General features: G+C 43.8%; 1 protein-coding gene across 3 annotated transcripts in view; it reads right to left on the reverse strand.

Annotated features, from left to right (window-relative positions):
* The window catches only part of TNFAIP8 (TNF alpha induced protein 8), a 132452-nt gene that overhangs the window by 28409 nt on the left and 83482 nt on the right, over positions 1 to 20561 (reverse strand). Inside the window, exons 1-2 of one of the 3 annotated variants that reach the window (XM_049873602.1) lie at positions 17474 to 17875; positions 2098 to 2231 (exon numbers count right to left, since the gene is read on the reverse strand). The exons of 1 other annotated variant lie outside the window; for it this stretch is intronic. In XM_049873602.1, coding sequence (XP_049729559.1) covers position 2098 — 1 coding nt within the window. In that variant the 5' untranslated portion in view covers positions 2099 to 2231; positions 17474 to 17875. Of the gene's footprint in view, positions 1 to 2097; positions 2232 to 17473; positions 17876 to 20561 lie in introns of those variants that run through there. One more of the 3 variants, XM_049873600.1, reaches the window with a different exon arrangement.

A 20561-nucleotide genomic window follows, 5' to 3' on the forward strand; every position in this document is an offset into this window, starting at 1 on the left:
CGGAACTGAAATGAAGAGATGCTTTTGTGGCAAAACAAAAAACTAATAAAAAAAAAAAAAAGGAAAGAAAAAACAGGCATTTCAAACACAAGTATCCCTAGAATACTCCCTTTTTCATTGCTGCCACTAGATGTATCAGAAGGTTTTCAACAATAAAGCACATCTCACTCAAATGTGAAGGACAACTCACTTCAGTTTCTACTACACTTTGACAGAGTGGGAAGTTATCCTTGTCATAGCTCTCTCTGGCCTAGACATTCTTGCGCTGGTTTAAGACTTTTCCAGGGGTCTGTCTGCTCCAAGCAGCCTGGCTGCTGTGATTTAAAACACAGGCTAGGAGGACTGAGTATCATACACAGGGCCCTAAAGGGAACTGGCAAAAAGATCCTACCAAGCCTTCCCAAATGCTGCCCCATATGCATAGTACATCATGAATGTCCAGTGTGGTTTTAGCTGACTGCAGGCATCATGGATAGTACAACTACTTACTCACCGAAAAACTAGACAGTGAGGCCAGAAGCTTAATAAGTATCAATGTTTGGATGCTCCATGAATCTCACGAAAACCACAAAGGTTTTAATTCTGCAAAAACACTTTATCCTCTGGACTGTGGTTTTTCCTTACACTTCATCAGTTATCAAACAGTTACTGTTTGCAAAACTAGGGGAAATTAACAGTATAGAGCAGGAAATCACTTTATTCAATGAAAGCTTGGCTTATGTAAATAGCTCCCCGTTTTCTCCCTGAAAATGTGATATTAGAGCAGGTATACGGAATTTGAAAGCACTGGATCCCTATATTCTCAAAAGGCCAGATTTTCACGCTATAGGGTTGCTTGGAAACCGTGGTGGCGTAGTGGTTAAGTGCTACAGCTGCTAACCAAAGGGTCGGCAGTTCGAATCCACCAGGCGCTCCTTGGAAACTCTGTGGGGCAGTTCAACTCTGTCCTATAGGGTCGCTATGAGTTGGAATTGACTCGACGGCACTGGGTTTGGTTTGTTTTTTGGTATAGGGTTGCTATGAGTTGGAACTGACTCAACGGTAATGGATTATTATTATTATTTTTTTGGTTTAATCTGAAGCATAGTAGGAGCCACCCTGCCCTGCGTCATCATATAAAGGGAGGAGGAGAAATGACAGGGGCATTTCAGAACCTCAGCCACTTTTGCCAAGTACAGTAATCATAATCCCTTACTTTATAAATTTATGGCAAATGTAATCTGGTTGGGTCCCTAGAGATGTTCCCCAAAATTATTAGTGACTTTATCCTAACAAAAATATTTGTATACATTTCATATTTTAAATCATCATTCCCTGGCAGATTTTTCTTTTTCTTTAAATTTTTATTGTGCTCTAAGTGAAAATTTAGAAATCAAGGCAGTCTCTCATATAAAAATTCATACACACCTTGCTATGTAGTCCTAGTTGCTCTCCTCCTAATGAGACAGCACACTCCTCCCCTCCTCCCTCTATTTCCATGTCCATTCAGCCAGCTTCTGTTCCCCTCTGCCTTGGCACATTTCTTATTAGAAAAACAAATACAAGCTGAGGGCCAGACACTTGCAGAGAGTGCAAAGATTCAGAAAGCTAAACACTTTTTGTGTGTGTTACAGACACTTCTCGTCTAATAAACGGTGTCTAATTTAGCATTTCTACAAAATGTGGTGTCAAGACTTTTTAAATACTTAAGACAAAAATGTTGCTTAGAAGAGACGCAAGAAAAAAGGAAAGTTTTTTTTTTTTTGGATGAAGGGATGGGTAATTACATTATTTGGGGAGACAACAAGAAAAAAAAATACCGAGTTATTGTTAAAAGTCCTGAAACAGTAGCTGTAGGCAACAAGATGCCAAAAAACCTTTTGTTGTCTATGAAAATAGTACAATTTTCCCTGAGTTCCTAAAGATCTACCTGACTAAAGAAATCAAGGAATCACTAGATTAATTGGAAAGTAACTTTTGGGGGAAAAATGCTACTTCAAGTGAGCCTTAGATTCAAGAGACAAGTCATACATCCTATACAGCTGCCAGGCGCAGTCTCACTACTTTCTAGCTTAAGCTGCTTCATAGGAAGGTGAAGATTATTTCACTATTACTCACTTCAGGATGGTGATGATTTTGAAGGAGACGAGGAGATAATACTGACTCTTGCCAATTCTCATGTCTGTTCAAATAATCTCTTATTTCATTAAAACGAAGCAAAACAAAACCAACACCGTAAAATAAGTTTCAATCTGTAGAAAAGAAAACATCAGGTAAAGAAACTGCCTGGAAAAAATGAGAAAGCAAAGTGGCTGGCTTTGAACTCTGACACTTTATCAGGCATGTTGAAGTGAATGACAAAGATCTATTTTATCCAGAAATCCCCCATTTTATTTTTAAGCCTGGAAACTGGTTAGTCATATCTACACTGAATGCTTCCTGTCCAGGGGCATGCTGATGGCAACAAACTGCCAAGTTTAGTAGCTGCCTACATTTAGTCAATTGAGTCATTCATGCAATAGAAAAAACAGCATCCAATATATATAAAAAAAAAAAAAAAATCTGCCTAACCGAAGCTTTAAAGATATATAATGAAAGCAGGTTTGATTATTTCAACAGTATTAGGATAAAAAGAAAAAAAAACGAGAGCGAGAGAGAGAAAGCAACAGGCAATATTACTGTTTAAGAGTCTACTTTACTGGTAGTTTTTGTGATGTCCTAGCACCATTACCAAATATAACAGTCCCCCCTCAATTCCTACCCTCTGTGATTAAATAGCCCACTTGGCACTCCATATCTTCATTCGTTCCAAAAATGTCCGAAGACTCAAGGAACTCAAGGAACCAAACAACAACAACAAAATCAATTTATTACTTCTTTCTCTTATTTTGGTCCAATTACATTTTAAAGGAAGGTAAACTTAATCAACTAGTGTATTCACCATAATCTTACATAAGAACTAGTCTTTGGGAAAGAAAGGAAAATAATTAAGGATGGCAAAAATGACCCTTTACCCAGCAACCCTGAGGGCCATGGCGGGCTTCAGCTAGGCTGCCTCTCCCAACAGCAATTATAATTTACCGTATTAACCCTTATACATGTTGAAACAGGCCAGCTAAAGGTCTGCTGCTGAGAAACACAACAAAAACTTCCCCTCTTCCCGGCCCTTAACCAGCTGCACAGAGGGGGCAATCCCAAAGCATGCTGGCATCCATGGCAAAGATGTGAATGTCAAGGAATCACTCCTGTACTTCTTAGGGTTATCAGTCTGATTATCAAGTCAGAGCTATGGTCGAGTAAGCCAAATAATTTAATACTAGTTCTATTCATAAAAACCCTCTGCCTGAAATTCTTCAGCGAGCCTGCTTACTATCAGACCTGTTCATGAGTGAAACTCTCAGAAGTTAAGTACAGTGTTACTGGGAGGGAGGAATGGCTCTCCTTTAGCCTCTCACCAAAATTTTACTGGCCTTTCATAAAATGGATGGCACAATACACTAACAACTTTCTAATTCATCACCTGCTGCTTGCAAACTCTTTGAGGAAATCATTTTCATAACCCAGTAAGAAAGCTGGTAGAAGCCCATGCCAACACAACACGGCCCTTGCTCTTTGACAGCCTCTGCTTTTGCAGTTGGAAAAGCAGCAGCATTCCTCAATGGCATGTCCTTGTTTATGAGTCCCTGCATTCATGCTGCTTGAGAAGAGCTTGAGTGCTTCTGAGGCCTCCAAAAGTCACCATTTTATTGGCTACAAGTCTATACAGTACTTTGGAGACCAGCACCCTATCATAAAAACCAACTGCCCTTTTGAGTTGATTTGAGACTCATGCTGACCCCATGTGTGTCAGAGTAGAACTGTGCTCCACAGGGTTTTTAATGGCTAATTTTTCAGATGTAGATCACCAGGCCCTTCTTCTGAAGTGCCTCTTGGTAGACTGGAACCTCCAACCTTTTGTTTAGCAGCTGAGCCTTTATACTACCCAAGGACTCTGCATCTATTGTACTTCCTGTTAATCGCAAAACCAAACAAAATTAATTGACAAGTCTTCTTACCCCAGTCACATGCTCTCTTGCCCACCTATACTGCTGCTCACTTCTCTAGTTTTGCACAAATTATTTATTTTTTTCATTTTAGAGTTATTTCCTCACTCCTCCCTTCCTCTCTCTCCACATTCTTACTTCTTCCTTTCAAGGCCCTGCCTCAGGCCTGGATCCCACCAAGTGGTACCCCACCTCCTCCCACTCCTCATCCCTCCCACCCACTATTTCTTCCTCATTGTTCCCTTGGAATCTGCCATATGACCCCTCCCTCAAACTCAGTTCTTTTTCAACAGGTGCTCTTGCCCCTAAATTCTACATCCTTGAAATATCTCCTGACAGACTCCTTTATTTCTTTTCTCCCTGAAAAACTTGAATCCAATGTTTAGAACTGTGATTTTGGGTGGGGTGAATTACAAACGTGCATTTTCATTCTAGCTATTTCATAACTGATTCATTCAATTCTAATTTTAACCCTTGTGAAAGGTGAAAATGATTTTTTTAAATTATTTCACAATAAAGAGAATGTAGCCAGTGTGCCAATATTCTACTTTTACCAAATAACTTTAGAGAAGGAAAAAGTTCTTTGGGCCAAGCCTACCCCTCCCTGCTTCTTTACTGAACAAGAAAGGATGACTTCTTAATTGGGTGACTATCACAGGGAGCATTCCGTCTTTGGGTGAGATTGTAAATCTATTTATACAGCACCTCCTGAGGGAAGCAGTCTGGGCATTGGAGCTTTAAACAAACATTACCTCAGTGGTTCTCACAAGGGACAAGCCATCCTGCATATTTTCACTAGTGTGACAACTGCTTTACCACTTCAGGAGAAATTAAAATTTCTCAGAATGGTTCAGCTTGTTAGTGTGGCCCAAATCTTACTTAATATGTATAACAGTAAAGCCCTAAGAGTTCTAAATTATGTGCCAGGTCTAGGGTACCCTTGACAGAAGCCGCAGTAACTTCCAAAATATATACTCATGTCACAGAAAGACAAGACAGGGAGGAGAGTTAAGGAGAAAGGGAAGGAAGGTTCTCCAATTCTCAGGGTGGCCAAAGCTTTTTCCAAGATGAAGAGCTGGGTTAAATTTTCTACCTATATTCAGTTGCCACCCCCACCCCCTCCAGCCATGGGCAGTGGTTATTTTGTAGGATGCCACAGGGAGAGGCCTCTAGGCATACTATTCTAAACAGCAGTTGGAGGTAATGGGGGTGGAGCTCAGGAAAGGAATCTTTGGGCAAATTGAGCCAATTCCTGGGGCAGTCCTCCTGGGCCCCACAAGGCTTCTCTCATTCCCTCAGTTGCCCACAAAATACTGACAGAATACCTATGATATGTTCCCATCCCAAAGCAGATTAGCGCTTCAAACCCAGGCTTCTGGCCTTAGCTGAGGCCCAAAGAGAAGACGGCAAAGCAGTCTTCTTCAGTACCTCTCTTTAGAGATGGCTAACCACCTACCTCTACGGGGCTTTCGTCCTCCTGGCTCCTTAAAATCCTATTCTCTCCTTGTTTTCCTCCTACCTCTTGAGTTACTTCGTTTCTGTTTCCTTGAATGGCTGTTTCCTCTCTCCCTCTGGGTGTTCTCAGAAGCTAAATCCACAGCCCAGTCGTCTTCTCTCTCTACAGTCTTTCCTCAGAGATTATACAAAAACAGTCTTTCCTCTGAGATTATATAAGGGGGATCAATTCTTCCCTTATGACTAGGTATCTGCACACTTCCCTTCCCAGGCTCCATCTTGTGCTCCAAACCAACCTATATGACTGGCTGTCTGTCAGATCGGTCTTCCTAAAAAACTACATTGCATCTATCCTCTCCCAGATCAAAACCTTCAAAGTCCTTAAATAATTGTGTTTCCCTCCTAGAAAGTATCTTGGGCATGCTGTAGTCTAATATCAATCCCTCCATTTTTCGGTTGAGGAAACTGAGGTTAGGACAGATAGAGTAGCTATTGAAGGGTGTACAGATAACTAGGGACAAGGCCAGGAGGAGAACTGGTCTCCTGACTCCTAGTGCCTTGTCTGTCCCCCACAGAGTCACTCTCTGGGTAGTGTGGATTCTAGTCTGGCCCCAAGTACTGCTGCAACATCGCCTACCAGTGCCTCCATAAGCCCTCCATTCTATGCTGCTGTAACGTCCCTACTGATCTGGGCATATGGCATGTGCAGGCCTCCTGGCTGTCACATGCTCTCCTCTCCTCCTACTTGCCTAAGGGGCCTAGCTGAAGGCCCAGCTGCCCCTGTGTGAAGTCACTGCTGACTTTTGGTGAATACTCCCTTCTCTGGATTCTCACAGGGCCCGCTGTCTGATCCACTGAGCTGTACTCACCCACAGCTACCCATCATGAGTTTCTGTCCTACAAATACACATGTGCTATGTGTGATGCCTGCCCTGGATCTGGAGTTCTTTGAGGGCAGGGCAACACACATACATCTCTGCTTCCCCAGGTTCCTGCAGAGGAGGTCCTGGCTCAGTCAATATTTGTTACTACGAGTACCTAAAGCCCAGAAAGGCAGCTGCATTGGAAGGAGAGAGGCTGCACACTGGGAGCAGGAGCCTGGTAGGTGGACCATGGCAGGCAGAACGGCCTGTGTTTCTGGGGACACTCCTGGTCCCTGCCCCTCAGCCTAGCCCTGGTGAAAACATATACCTGGGCCAGGTAAGCTGGCATGAGGCATAGATGGCCTATCAAACTGGAAGGAAAGTTCACGAATTGCTTATTCTCTTCTTGACAGTCAAACCTGACTCGGGCAAACAAGGTTTCAAGGCTTCAGAAGCCTTAATGGTATTGTGGTCACTTAGGGCTTTCTGGTTAGTATCCTCTTCGCTTCACCATCCGTTATGGATTGAACTGTATCTCCCAATAATATGTGTTGTAAATGCTAACCTCTATGCCTGTGGTTATAATCCCATTTGGGAATGAATTTTCTATTATGTTAATGAGGCAGGATTAGTGTAGAGTATGTCTTGAGACAATATCTTACAAGAGATAAAAGCAGCAAGTACAGATAGGGAAAGGGAGATGCCAATCCACATGAAGATCACCTAGGAGCAGAAGCTCAGAAGAGCCCAGGACCTTCCTCCAGAGCCAACAGAGAAAGCCTTTCCCTAGAGCTGGTGACCTGAATTTGGACTTCTAGGCTCCTAAACTGTGAGAAAATACATTTGTTTGTTAAAGCCACCCACTTGAGGTATTTCTGTTACAGTAGCACTAGGTAACTAAGACAGAATTTGGTACTGAGAGTGGGGTGCTGCTCTAACAGATACCTAAATGTGGAAGCAGTTTTGGCATTAGATAATGGGTAAAGGCTGGAAGAGATTTAAGGTACCTTTTTTTTTTTTAATAGTAATTACCTTAAAGAGATTGTTGGTAGAATTATGGACATCAAAGGTGATTCTGGTAAGGATTCAGAGGGAAATGAGGAGAAGTATAGAGAAAGCCTCTATCATCCTAGAGAACACATACGGTACCAGCAACGGAATGTCGTTAAAAATGTGGATATGAAATGTGCTTCTGGGGAGGCTTTAAAAGAAAACAATGAACATGTGATTGGACAATGGGGGAAAAGCAATGCTTTCTATGCAGTAGCAAAGAGCTTGTCTGAATTATGCTCAAATGTTTGGTGGACAGTAGAACTTGTAAGTGGTGAACTTGGACATACGGCTGAGGAGATTTTTAAGCAAGATCTTAAAGGGGTTGCCTTTCTCCTTGCCACGGAGTTAAATGGGAAAGGAAAGAGATGGACTTAAAATGAATTATGCAAAAGGAAAATAAAACGTGAAGATCTGGAAAATTTTCAGTTGCGCAAACTAAGGACACTTATCCTAGAATACTCACCAAGGACGTGGCTACACAATCTTTTGGTAAAGAGATTAAGTCTGTGACTTATGGATCTAACCAATTACCACAGCAGAAAACCCATCAGCTTGGACTGAAGAGGACAGAGACAGAACAAAAGGAAAGAATGCTATTGGCCTCTTGGAATTCTACAGGCAGGAAACAGACCATAGGAGCTACACATGTTGTACTCCTGTTAAAGAGAAGAACCATTCCTGGAGCAGCTTGGAAGAAGCAGGGCTGCCTCGGTTTCAAAGGGTAGAGCATGGCCTCCTAGGTTTCAAGAGTCAAATCTTCACCAACTTGGTTCTGGAATGCCCTTCACTAGTGCCAAGGGGATGGGGCCATCGCCCAAAGCTGAGGGGGTGGGGCTGCCATGCCCATGGAGCAGAAGAACAGGGCCTACCAGGGTCAAGGGGGTGGGGTCACCACTCAGGCAGATTAGGAGAAAGGGGCTGCCCAAAGCTGAAGCAACAGAGTTCCATGCCAGTGGGCTTGGAAGGCTGAGCTGAAGCCCAGGGCCAAGGGGCCTCCACCCAGAATCCAGAGGGCATGGCCAAAACCCAGAGTTTGGAAGGCAGGGCCACTGCCCAGGTTGTCTCAGAAAACGGAGGATTATTTTCAAGACTTGAGAGCTAATGTAAATTGTTCTGCTGGGTTTTGAACTTGCTTGGTCCCTATTACCTTTCTCTCTCTCCAATTTCTTCCATTCGTAATAGAAATGTCTACCTTGTGCCTGTTCATTCTACCATTGTACTTTGGAAGCAGATAATCTGCACTCTAGATTTCACAGGTTCACAGATGAAGAGGAATCTTGCCCCAGGGTGGAATATGCCTAATGTCTCACCCATATTTGATTTAAACGATTCAGATTAAATTTTGGACTTGGAGTTCATTTAAGACTTTTGGGATAATGTGATGGGATGAATGTGTTTTGCATGTGGGAAGGACATGAATTTTGGGGGGGCCAAAGGGTAGAATGCTATGGATTGATTTGTGTCCCCCTGAAAAGTATGTGTTGTAAATCCTAAACCCTATATCTGGGGTTATAATCTCATTTGGAAATGGGGTTTTGTTATGTTAATGAGACAGGATCAATGTACAGTGTATGTCTTATATCAGTCTCTTTTGGGACATAAAAAAGGTTAAACAAGGAAGGGAGAGAAGCAGAGGTGGGGGAAGAGAGATGCCAAGCCATGTGCAGATTGCGCAGGAGCAGAAGAGGCAAGGACCTTCCTCCAGGGCCAACAGAGAGAGAAGGCCTTCCCTTAGAGCCAGTGTCCTGAATTCGGACTTCTAGCCTCCCAAACTGTGAGGATATAAATTTCTGTTTGTTAAAGCCACCCACTTTTGTGGTATTTCTGTTACAGCAGCACTAGATAACTAAGACATCCTCCCCTCTGAGGAAACTTTGCTCCTAGTTATTTATAAAATTAAATGTGTCTGTCATTACAAAGCCTGAAAGCGTATTCCCATTTAAGTTTACAGATGATACTATATACACAAACACTCCCCCTGCATCTTTAATACCATAAGGTACCAGCCTAATACCACAGGCTTTGCACGCTCTTACAGATTCCCAGAGCAGCACACCCTTAGCTGTTTTCCCCCCACTCAGTAGGTAGTCACTCGGGACTCACTAGAGTCCTTTAGTCTAACTCTTCCTCAAGGTTCTTAAGCCCTTAGAACATTTAAGCAACTGCTCTTCCAAGTATCTTGGTCAGTGGCTAGGAGAGCAGTGAGCTTCATTCCCACAGCCTCCTCCAGAAAAAGGTGTGCTAATTCCCAGAATGCACCAGGTCTGCAGTGCACTCTGGGGAAAGCGAGGCTGTGAGAAGCCCAGCTGCTCCTGCAATGGCATGTGGGATTGCTGACTCCCTTCCCACCCGCCCCCCCGATACCTTCTCCCTGAGGAGAGGCATTCTACCCAAACAGCACCTTCAATCGCTCATTTTTTCTGAACGACGTTCTGCAAGGAATGAAACCAAGTGAACTCACTGTTTAATTGCCTCTCGCTTGGTCTACCACTTTCAAAACCAGGAATCTAATAGGATCTATTTGCAGAGCCAAATTTTTCTTCACAATACTTCATCTCTTACTTTCCTGAGTTATAACACTTAAGAGATGGTGAAATAGGAAATGTCTGTTCAAACATACCTTTTTTTGTTAGATGCAGTCAAGTTATTTTTGAGCCATAGTGATGCTCTATGTGACAGACCACAACTGCCCCATAGGGTTTTCTCGGCTGTAATCTCTACAGGGGCAGAACACCAGGTCTTTCTCCCGCGGAGCTGCTAGGTGGGTTGGAACCACCAACCTTTTGGTTAGCAGCCAAGTGCTTAACCATTTGCACCACCAGGGTTCCTCTAGGTAAATTCCCACAAATGGCACCTATACAAACAGATCAAGTCTGTCTTGCTTCAAGGAGATCTCATGCAAAAATCCAGGATGCTAAAACCTATGTTTGCAAAAATTCTTGCTTTCAAAGCATGCACTGAGAAAAGGGTAGAAAGGACCTGGATATCCCCTCTCTAGGGCTCAGTTTCCTCATTTCTAAAATGAAGAGGTTAGACAAAATGATCTACAAAGTTGCTTCTCCTTCTAAACCATGGTTATTATATGGTGTTTTTGTGGGGAAAATAATTTTAATTACAAAAGGCTAATCAGTGCAAATTTTCCTTGACTATTACAGGTATAAGATTTTATTTTTTTTCTATTCTGCTTATACTACCGTTTCAGGAACAGTCAACTAAATGTTAAAAGGTATACAACCATAATTGCCTTACTGTTTTCTAGGTTGTTACCACCTTTCCCATAAAGACAAGAACGTTGACACATGGTTTGGGGCAAAGTCAGCAACTCTGCATTATTCTGAAATGAAATCATTGGCTCCTGAGATTTTCTGGCCCTACTGCATTCTCCTTCTCCCGCCCACTTATTGGCTACTTCCTCTATTACCAACAGCCAGGGGCAGGGTACTGAATCATCCATGTTATCCTGGCTGTTCACTGGAATCATAATTTGGGGGCAGAAATGCCATGATGAGTATTTAATCTGATGAAAATTTCAGAAGTGAAGAAGAAAAAGCCCCCAATTGTATCTTGGTTTACAGAGCTGGGGGTATCAGACAATGTCAGGTTATCAGTGATGTCATGGTCAATCTTTAAATGGATTTTCCACTACTCTTATTTGCATACCACACTCCAAGGCTAATGACTACATAAAAGGAAACACCAGATAATCACGTCAAAGTCCGGTGTGTAAGAGCATCTGCTGTACCTTTCACATGGTACATGACATAAGATCTGCCACACCAAGAGCCACGCATTTCATCAGAGCTGAACCGCTGCTGAACCTCCTTTCCTCTCATTCCTCTGCAAAACCAGGGGTGGGCAAAAGAGGGAGTATGGGAGAAAATTAGTAAAGTAATACTTAGCAATGAATGATATTATGTAAGCTGCCATACCATGTGTGGTTACAACATAAGGACACTACATGGTGTGGCAGCTTATATAGTATCATTGGAGTTTTTATTATAGAAGGGGATACTAATAAACCATCACCATAGAACTTTTTTCCTCTGTGATAAATACCTCTGCCAGTTTTTTTTTTAGGTATTAGTCCTCAGTTTTCCTAGTAGGAGACTCTACATTTCTTTAGAGAGTTATAAAGAAAGATGGGGTGATACTGATCGTGAGGTCCCCACCAGAAGGTTCTGCAAGGCTGGCTGCTGGCACAGTATCTGGGGGCAGCCTTGGAGCACGCCCGTCTTGGCACTTGACTGATCTCAGTCACCTGACTGGCCCACAAGGGAAACAGGGACACAAGCTACAGCAGACTATGCAAAGATGGACTCACAGTGACTTGGAAACCAGAGGAATCACTGCGAAAATACTGAAGAACATGTTCAGCTCCTGATATATGATTTTTAAAGTGAGGAGAACTACATTAGAGAATGCAAATGCCTATACATAATCCTCCGAGAATTAATATATTATCAGGAGATAAGACAAACTGACCAACTAAAACACAATTGTGCTGAGAATCACTCACTTGTATACAAACATGTTGCAGAATTTAAAGAAATTTAAAACTCAGTGGATGCTACGAAGCTGTGCAGTTGTTACAACATACGTGCCAAAACTTGCCTTATGTCAGTGGCCAGGGGAGCCCACGTGCTCTGTTCTCAGGCTGATCACTGTCCCAGGAAATGAGGGTCCTCGCTTGTCCCAGAGATACCTGGGTCCTTCTCAATGCAGTGGACTCCATATACCTCTCACCTAGCCCTGCTGGGCTCCTAGATCTCCTGTATCAGGGGTTAGAAGAATGTGCTCAAGAAAACCTGCCTGTATTCCTGTGTGGCTACCTGGAGGGTGCAGAGGGAGGAGAAAGAGCCAGGGCCTGGGGTATTCTCTTTCTTCCCCACGATACCTGTTCTCTCCACTTTTCGCTTCTCAGACTGAGATACATATGGACACAAGACCACAGAGAGCATCTTCCTGAATGCCAATCTTACCTGAGGATGGAGGGGGCAGCTTCTGGACATTACTAGAAATATGGTTGTTGAAAGTGCAGGCTCTATAGTTAGTCAGGCTCAGTTCAAATCCTGATTTCACCTTTTCTAGCTTTGTGGTCTTAGGTACAGCTTTTTAGCGTCTCTGAAGCTCAACTTTCTTGTTAAGTAGAACTAACTCAAAGGATTATAATGTAAGTATTAAATGAGATAATATACATAATAAGATGCTCAGCAGAGAGTCTGCTACATGGAGGAGTTCAATACAATTAAGTTTCAATGTTGTTTCTTCAGACATCAAGGAAGTTTGAGAAGCTGGCAGGCCACGCTGAGTCCTGACTCCAACACCCAAAGACACATGTTTGTTTTGCCTCTGCCACTAAGGGTACTTTAGTGGAAAAGTCAACCACTTGTCTATCAGTTTATCATACTGCAGTGGCTTGCACGTTGCTGTGATGCTAAGCTATGCCTCCAGTATTTCAAATATCAGCAGGGTCACCCATGGTGGACAGGTTTCAGCAAAGCTTCCAGACTGAGACAGGCTAGGAAGAAGGACCTGGTGATCTACTTCCAAAAAAAATTACTCAGTGAAAACCTTATGGACAGCAGCAGAACATTGTCTATGCTAGAATATAAGCCCCTTGGGCAACAATGGGCTCAAACATAGCAAGAATTGTGAGGTTGGTGCAGGACCAGGCAGCATTTAAAAAAAAAAACAAAAACCATGTACAACTGTTATGGCCAAAAAGCTCATAATGAAGTGGAGGTAAATGATGGCAATACTAAACAATCATAATACAGTAAAACCTGCAAAAGCCGGAACCTGTGCAAGATGGAAACCTGTCAGAGACGGAAAACTCAAATATTTACCACTAAAATGAGCAACAGAAAAGTGATAAGACTGTACCCTGTCAAAAGTGGAAAACTTGCAAGACTGGGAAAAACACGGCAGTCCTGTTGAGTTCCAGCTTTCACAGGCTTCGCTGTACAGGGTAAAAACACAATACAAGTGAGGGAGGTACAGGATGTTATGGGAGTGCCCTAGAAAAGCATCTGCCCCACACTGGGTCTGCAGAGGGCAAGAGAATGACACTAATATAGGTAACAGCATTTGCTGAAGGAACGAGGAAGTAAATGGATAGTGCAACACTAGGGGCATACAGACTAATCTGGTGGTGTATTAGAGATTTGCTGTCATTTTGGTGATCCACAACAGAACTCTTTTCCTACTTTTGGAGTAGCCCCCATCTTGCAAGTGGTGATGAGTCAAGCTTTCACCTCCCACAAAAGCTGGAGGCAGAAGCTCCCTCTCTGCACCCACAGGCAGCAAGGAAAGGTACACAACCTAGACTTGGCCAGTCAGATAGCTTGTGTCTGGGATATTGAATGTTGAGTATGACCAAATATTCAGCAATATCTGGAATTCCAATGGTAGAAGAACTGAAAAATACAGAAGCAGAGAGGGCAGTGAAGGGGTCCACACCAGACTATTTCTGGGTACTTCTTAGGCTGCATCTTCCTGATACATTTTCAGAAGCTAGTTCTCCAGCCTTTTTGTGGACTCTGTGAACTATCCAACATCCTTCCAATAAATTCTTCTGTTGATGGTAGCAGGAATCAAGTTCCATTTCTTACAGCCCAAAACAAGGTAGGAAAAAGGAGATGAAGACAAAGAGATGCCTTCAAGACCTAATGATGAGGATGAAGTGCCAGATTTTGGTGACCAGGTGGACACAGAAGATAAAGGAAAGAGTAGGTTTATAGATAATGACTTCCGGGTTTATGGTTTGGAAATAAAAAAGAAATCAATGTCATTAGGTGGATATTCAGAAGGAGGATCAGATTTGCGAAGAGTAAGAAATGATAGGCTCTGTTTAGACCTGATGAATTTAAGGTGCCTGTGTGCCATGGTGTGCCATTCAAGGAGCTCTGGTGGCACAGTGGTTAAGCGTTCTGCTGTTGACTAAAGGGTCAGTGGTTTGAACCCACCAGCCACTCTGAAGTAGAAAGATGTGGCAGTCTGCTTCTGTACAAGTTACAGCCATGGAAATTCTATGGGGCAGTTCTACTGTCCTACAGGGTTGCTATGAGTTGGAATCAACTCTACAGCAGTGGGTGGGGTGGGTGTGACATTCAGAGGGTGGTGCCTATCATGCAGCTGACTGTACAGGTGGTTCTTAGAAGAGCCTGGGCTGCAGGTCTAGGAGATTAGAAAAGAACAGCTCGGGGGTGGAGGGAGGGGAAGCAGGAGAATGTAGTGTCATAGGCACCGAGGAAGAAGTTTAAGATTGGAGGGACAGTCCACTCCTAGTGTCAAGTGCTGCAAAAGAGGTCAAGCAAGATAAGGACAAAAATTATGAATGGTGGGCCATTGTGAATTTAGCACCTAGGAAGTCACTGGTGAGTTTAGCAAACGCAGTTTTAGCGGAATGGTAGAGAAAAAGCCAGACTGCAGCGGGAGGATGGATGATGGAAAGTGACAAAGTAGAGATCATGCAAGAGCACTTAAAGAAAAAAAAAAAAAAAAAGGTTCACTTTATAGGACAGGGATAAGGCAATGGCTCAAAGTGGAAAACGTGCTGAGGATTATCTTCAGAATGGAGATCATTCACTCATCCTACAAATGCTGAATGAGCACCTCTTACCGTGTAGGTGTTGGAGCTACAGTGGGGGATAAAACAGACATGATTTCCATCAAAAACTTGTGGTCTAGAGGAGAAGACGTGTTAAACAAGGTAACATATAATTAAAAAATGTGGTGGATACCAGAGATGAAAGAACCGGTGCAGTAAGAGAGGGCAACAGATATCCTAGTTTAGGTTGGAGGCTCAGGGAAAGCTTCTCCAAGGAGCTGTCCAGTAAAAGGGGGTGAGGTAGAGAAGGATATTCCTGCCAGAAAGAAGAGCCAAGTACCAAGGCCCTGAAGTGAGGAGCTTGAGCATGTCTGTTTGCAGAAGGGAAGAAGCCAGAAAAGACAAAGGGCCAACTGATGCGGTAAGGGGCGTAGGGATTAGGGAGGAGCTGGTGAAAGGAGTGGCCTTCTGCAGAAGGTGCAACACCTGTTCCACAAACATCAAGGGGTGAGTATGGGTGACAGTGAGTCTGTCAGTCTGGGAGGAGAAAGCTGAGGGAGTTGTCTATTTGGTACTATTTTCTTTGTGAAACAGCAGGCCTGGTGAGGCATGAGAGAACAGGGAGAGGTGGTGCCTGGGAACGGCTACTATGGGCAATAGAGAACTGAACTTACTCACTGCTCAACCCTTACTCTTTTCCTACCTTCAAGTCTTCAAAAAGCAACCCCTCCTGACAATGGCTTCCTTGCTTTATGATACCACAGATATAATGACCAGGACCAAGGAGCTCTGGTTCTCAGCACCAGAAATGTCCTCAGATCTTAACTGTCATTCATTTTTACTATTTCACAATTAAGTAGCTTTACTCAACAGGAAGCGACTAAATGCTAAAAATGTGGCCATTGGCCTATCTCCTCAGGAAGCACCATCCTCTGGAAACTGTTGACATCCTCCTTTTAACTGTCTTCCCCTTTTTTATTAAATGGGTTTCTTCACGCTCCAGTTTGCTGGCCGCTTCCAAACTTATAACCAGAAAGCTGGGAAACGAAGGAAGATTGTGGATGTTGCTAGATGAATGTACAGTACATATTTCAGGATACTGTTGTCTGCTGTCTCCCCACTCTCTCTTTACCAAGAGAGGAAAAATATACCTGGGAGAATACTCCCATTTAAGTGCTACTTGCCATTCATACAAAAGTTGACCGTTGGATTTTCTCAGCTCAGTTCCTATTTGCCTTCAACTACTTTTGCCTTACTCTGAACTGTAGGTATAAAGACTCAGAAAAGAAAAGCGTCCACTAGCACGGAGCTCCATCAAGACGGAGGCCACAGCAAAGAAACATTCATCCACCAAGCCCCACACCAAGCTCGAAAACAATGCTCCTGGCTGTCATTTTTCATTCATGCTAGCCCCATATTCCTATTAACCAAGCTTCCTTTTTATTGACTATTTCCCTCACACAGCATAACAAAGTAAATGTCAGCCCACAGAGGCTACATTATGAAACACAGAGTCTTACTTACACAGAAAGTAAGTAAGAGACCAAAGGGAACAAGTTTCAAGTGCCCTCCCTACGTGATGTCTACCAAATGGAGAAGTGATGGGGCTCCTTCCTGCTCCTGGCCCTGCAGGAGCCCCAGTGATTGACTTAAAATTTATCAGCTTCTCAAGAGGCTGTTTGAAAAGAAAAGGAATTTCACAATCTTGAACAGTCTCCCCCTCTTACTCTGTTTTCCCCAATCACCCCCACCATCACAAGAGGACTTTTGTATACATAAAATTTCAGGAAACAAAGCATACAAACACTCACACACAAATAAACTCCCCAGACTAACACCAGCGTATAATTGTGTTTGGGTTGGAACTTTTCCAGCCCTGTCACCCGTTCTCTGTTAGGAGTAAATGAAACCCTTTGCTTTGGCAAAGTTAAAAACAGACAAACTCTCCTCAGTTTCAAGCTGCACAAGGCTCCCCTCATATCTCTCAGGTCTCCTCGAGTCCCCTGCCCCCCCTAAATGAACTCACAGCTGAAAAACCAGCGGGGGGAGGGGGCGAAAAGAAAAAGAAAATCCCATTCCCCAAATAAAGTCCTTTTCACGTCTTCCCCTTTCGTCAGCTTCTCCTCTCGGCCGGAAACACGTTTTCGATTTCTGAAACCCCTTTTCAAGGGACCCACAACTCTCCGGGCTCTTCGAAGAGATCCAGTTTTCCGCTGTCCTGATGCAGGCAGGCAGCCCTTTCACACATTTTGCATTCTTCGAGTCAATACTCGGGCTGTTTTGTTCCCAGAGAAATCTAAAAAGCAGCCTTTTGTGGGTTTTTCCTCCCTTCCCCTCTGTACGGCTGCCTGGTGACAACGGAGCCGAGATGGGTATCTGGCTCCGCATGTCCATCTCCAACCTGGCTGCGAAGGCACAGGGATCGGACAAAGTACCTATAGCACTTAAAACTCCCATCCATTTCCCAACTCTCCCTTCCTCCACATTCCTCAGCAAAACTTGGCCCGCCCCGAGAGAAACCACAATCGTACCTTCCTTGGATTCCTCTGCTTCGGAGTGCATGGTGTCAGGGTAACCGGCTGCAGAGGCGATTACCGTAGACATGTACTCGGAGGAGCTGCAAGTTCGCTCTGCAGCCAAAACTTACAGTCGCACCCAACAGAAAATAAAAGGAAGGAAAGTCACTTAAATCAAAACCTCCCCGGGGCGGGAGGGCTGGTTCTGGTGCAGGGATTTTCAGGGGGAAAGTTCTGCAACAGTGACGAATCGCGTCTCGGCTGGGTGGCGGGAGCCGCCCCCGGGGCTGCGCGCCGGGCCCCGTCGCTGGGCGGAGACAACCTGGCGCGGCTGGGTCGGCCTGGGCGCACGCAGGTGGGGCTGCGGCCAGGACCACAGCCCGATGACGCCCAAGAGGCAGGGCCAGGGGCGCCAGTCCACAAACGACAAACATAAATGAAATCGGCTGCGCTAGAGAAAGAGACATGCGATAAAGGGATAACAAGTCTCAGTGCTAGCTGCAGTTTTACATAAAAAAAAATATATATATATATATATATCTACACGCAGCAAATGAAGTGCTTCTGCATCTTTGGGTTACATTTTTCGACGCCCATCTGACTTCCCTTGTCTTGGGTCTTACATGCCAAAAATGATAGATTTTAAAGCTGCTCGGTTGCATTCATGATTTGCAAAAGAAAGTAATGCGGATGTTGTCGACGGGGACCTAAGGACCAGCTTCACAAGGAACTGGGAGCCAGCCCAAGAGCAGGTCTTTAGAACGTCGGGGGGCCTGCGATCCTTACCTTTGTACAGAAAATGCAGATGGGACCGCTTGCTCAGCATAGCCCCTGGCAAGCATTCTTACCCAGACCCCAACCAGGCAGTAGTAATTGCTCAGCAGTTACACTAAATGGTGGCCTTCACATAAAGCACCATACCCATACCTTCTTGCGCACTAGCAACTAGTGATACACTGCTTCAAAACGCCAGAGGCGGCGGTGCGGGGGTGCGGGGTGTGGCGGCGATTCAAGCCTTAGAAACGCTGATGGAATAAAGAGGATAAAGAGCCTTGAGAACCGATCTTAGTCCCGCCCCGGGGTCCGGCCCACCGAAAAGTCAGCTTAGCTTTTGGAACCTCGGTTTTCCATTTGAGAACCGGGGACAATAGCTGCCACCGAAATACCTGTCATATGGGGAAGCGTTTTGTAGCAGAGCAGTGGTTTTATTACCAACCTAAGGCAAACAGTCCTCAAATTACATATCTGAAAGATCGCTTTGGAAATTGTGAGCAGAGTCATATTCTTTTAATAAATTTAATTTCCAGACGCTTTTTTTTCTCAAAAAAAAAAAAGAGTAGAGGCACTAAGGTAAATTTAGTGAAAAGAATAGACGAACGATACGGATTCAAAGACTGAATTAAAGTTTAGTTCTGCCATTTATTATTTGTATCACCTTAAGTAAAGAGGATCTCTGAGCCTCCATTTCCTCAGTTGTAAAATGAGGATAAAAATAGTATTATTACTTACTTCACGGATTTATGCTTGGTATTAAATAAGGTAATACAGGTTATTTGAAAAACATAAAGGACTACAGGGTTTAACGCTAACTACTGCACTGCAACGGTTAAACCCTGGGCTGCTAACCAAAAGGCTGTTGTTTGAATCCACCCAGCAGCTCTGCAGGAGAAAGACCTGGCAATCTGCTTCTGTAAAGATTTCAGCCAAGAAACCCCTATTAGCCACCCCCCCAAAACAAAACAAAAAACCCGTTGCCTTGGATCTATTCCAACTCACAGCAACCCTATAGGACAGGGTAGAACTGCTCCATAGCGTTTCCAAGGAGCAGGTGGTGGATTCGAACTGCTGACCTTTTGGTTAGCAGCCAAGCTCTTAACCACTGCACCACCAAAAAAAAAAAAAAAAAAAAACCACCAAACCCAGGGGTGCGAAAACCCTATAGGGCAGTTCTATTTTGTCATATAGGGTCACTAGGAGTCGAAACTGACAACACTGCAGCACTAGAAGTTAATTTTTTATAACAGATGTTAGGTGCCTTCGCGTGGGCTCCAACTCATGGCAACCTTATCTACACCAGAACAAAATGTTGCTGTCTTTGTGTCATCTTTATGACCGCTGGTACGTTTGAGTCCATTGTTGTAGCAACTGTGTCACTCCCTTTGAGGGTTTCCCTTGTTTTCACTAACTCTCTACTTTACCAACCACGATGTCCTTTTCTAGCGATTGGTCTTTCCTGATGACATGTCCAAAGTAAGTAAGCTGAAGTCTCGTTGTCACGTAAAAGACGCTCAAGTTTTATTTCAGTATAAATTACTATTGGATTTGAACTGAAAAGAGTGTTTATGCTATTCACAAGCAGTGAAGGTTATTATAAATACTGACATGAGGCCTAGATATTGCTGAGTGATTCTAACAGGCCTAAGACTCTAAGCAAAACTTTATCTCAAATTCTCTGAAAAAAAGCAGGATGATGAGAAGAGGGCTAACTAGCCAGAGAAGAGAGAAGAAGAGAAACATCTGGAAAATATCAGTATTCCAGAGCCTCCCGGAAACTGGCCTTGCCATCAAAGGCTAACAGGCCCCCCTTTCTGCAAGTGGCAGTTAGCTGCATAGTCCCCTCTGCCAGACATCCTGAGTCAGGGGCTGCTAAGATGTATACCTTGCACTCAGTACCCTCAGACCTATGGGGGAGACATGATTCCTACCTGAGCTGAGACTCATTCTGAACACAAAGCAATACCTCTCCAGCAAGGCCTGCCAGTCAGAAGTGGCCTTTCTTGTCCTACCCTCATGCATCTGCCTTTGCCCTCCCTACCTCAGTTCAGATGTCCTTGAGCAGCCCTTCAAGATCCCACCAGGGCTGTGTGCTACACAGATAAATAGCTTCCACTGATCCATAATTAGTTTAATACTGAAAACTGGTTCAAGGTGATGATTATGCAAATTTCAAAAACAAAAACTTGATGCCCTGGAGTTGAAATTTAAACAACTAAAATTTCACACCTGATCCACCCCCCAGGCAGGCTTCGCTTCTATTCTCTCCTTTTAGAAAGTACCCCCATAAACCAAAAAACTAAACCCAGTGCTGTCGAGTCGATTCCGA

This window comes from Elephas maximus, chromosome 2 (assembly GCF_024166365.1).
Source record: "Elephas maximus indicus isolate mEleMax1 chromosome 2, mEleMax1 primary haplotype, whole genome shotgun sequence".
Classification (NCBI taxonomy): Eukaryota; Metazoa; Chordata; class Mammalia; order Proboscidea; family Elephantidae; genus Elephas; species Elephas maximus.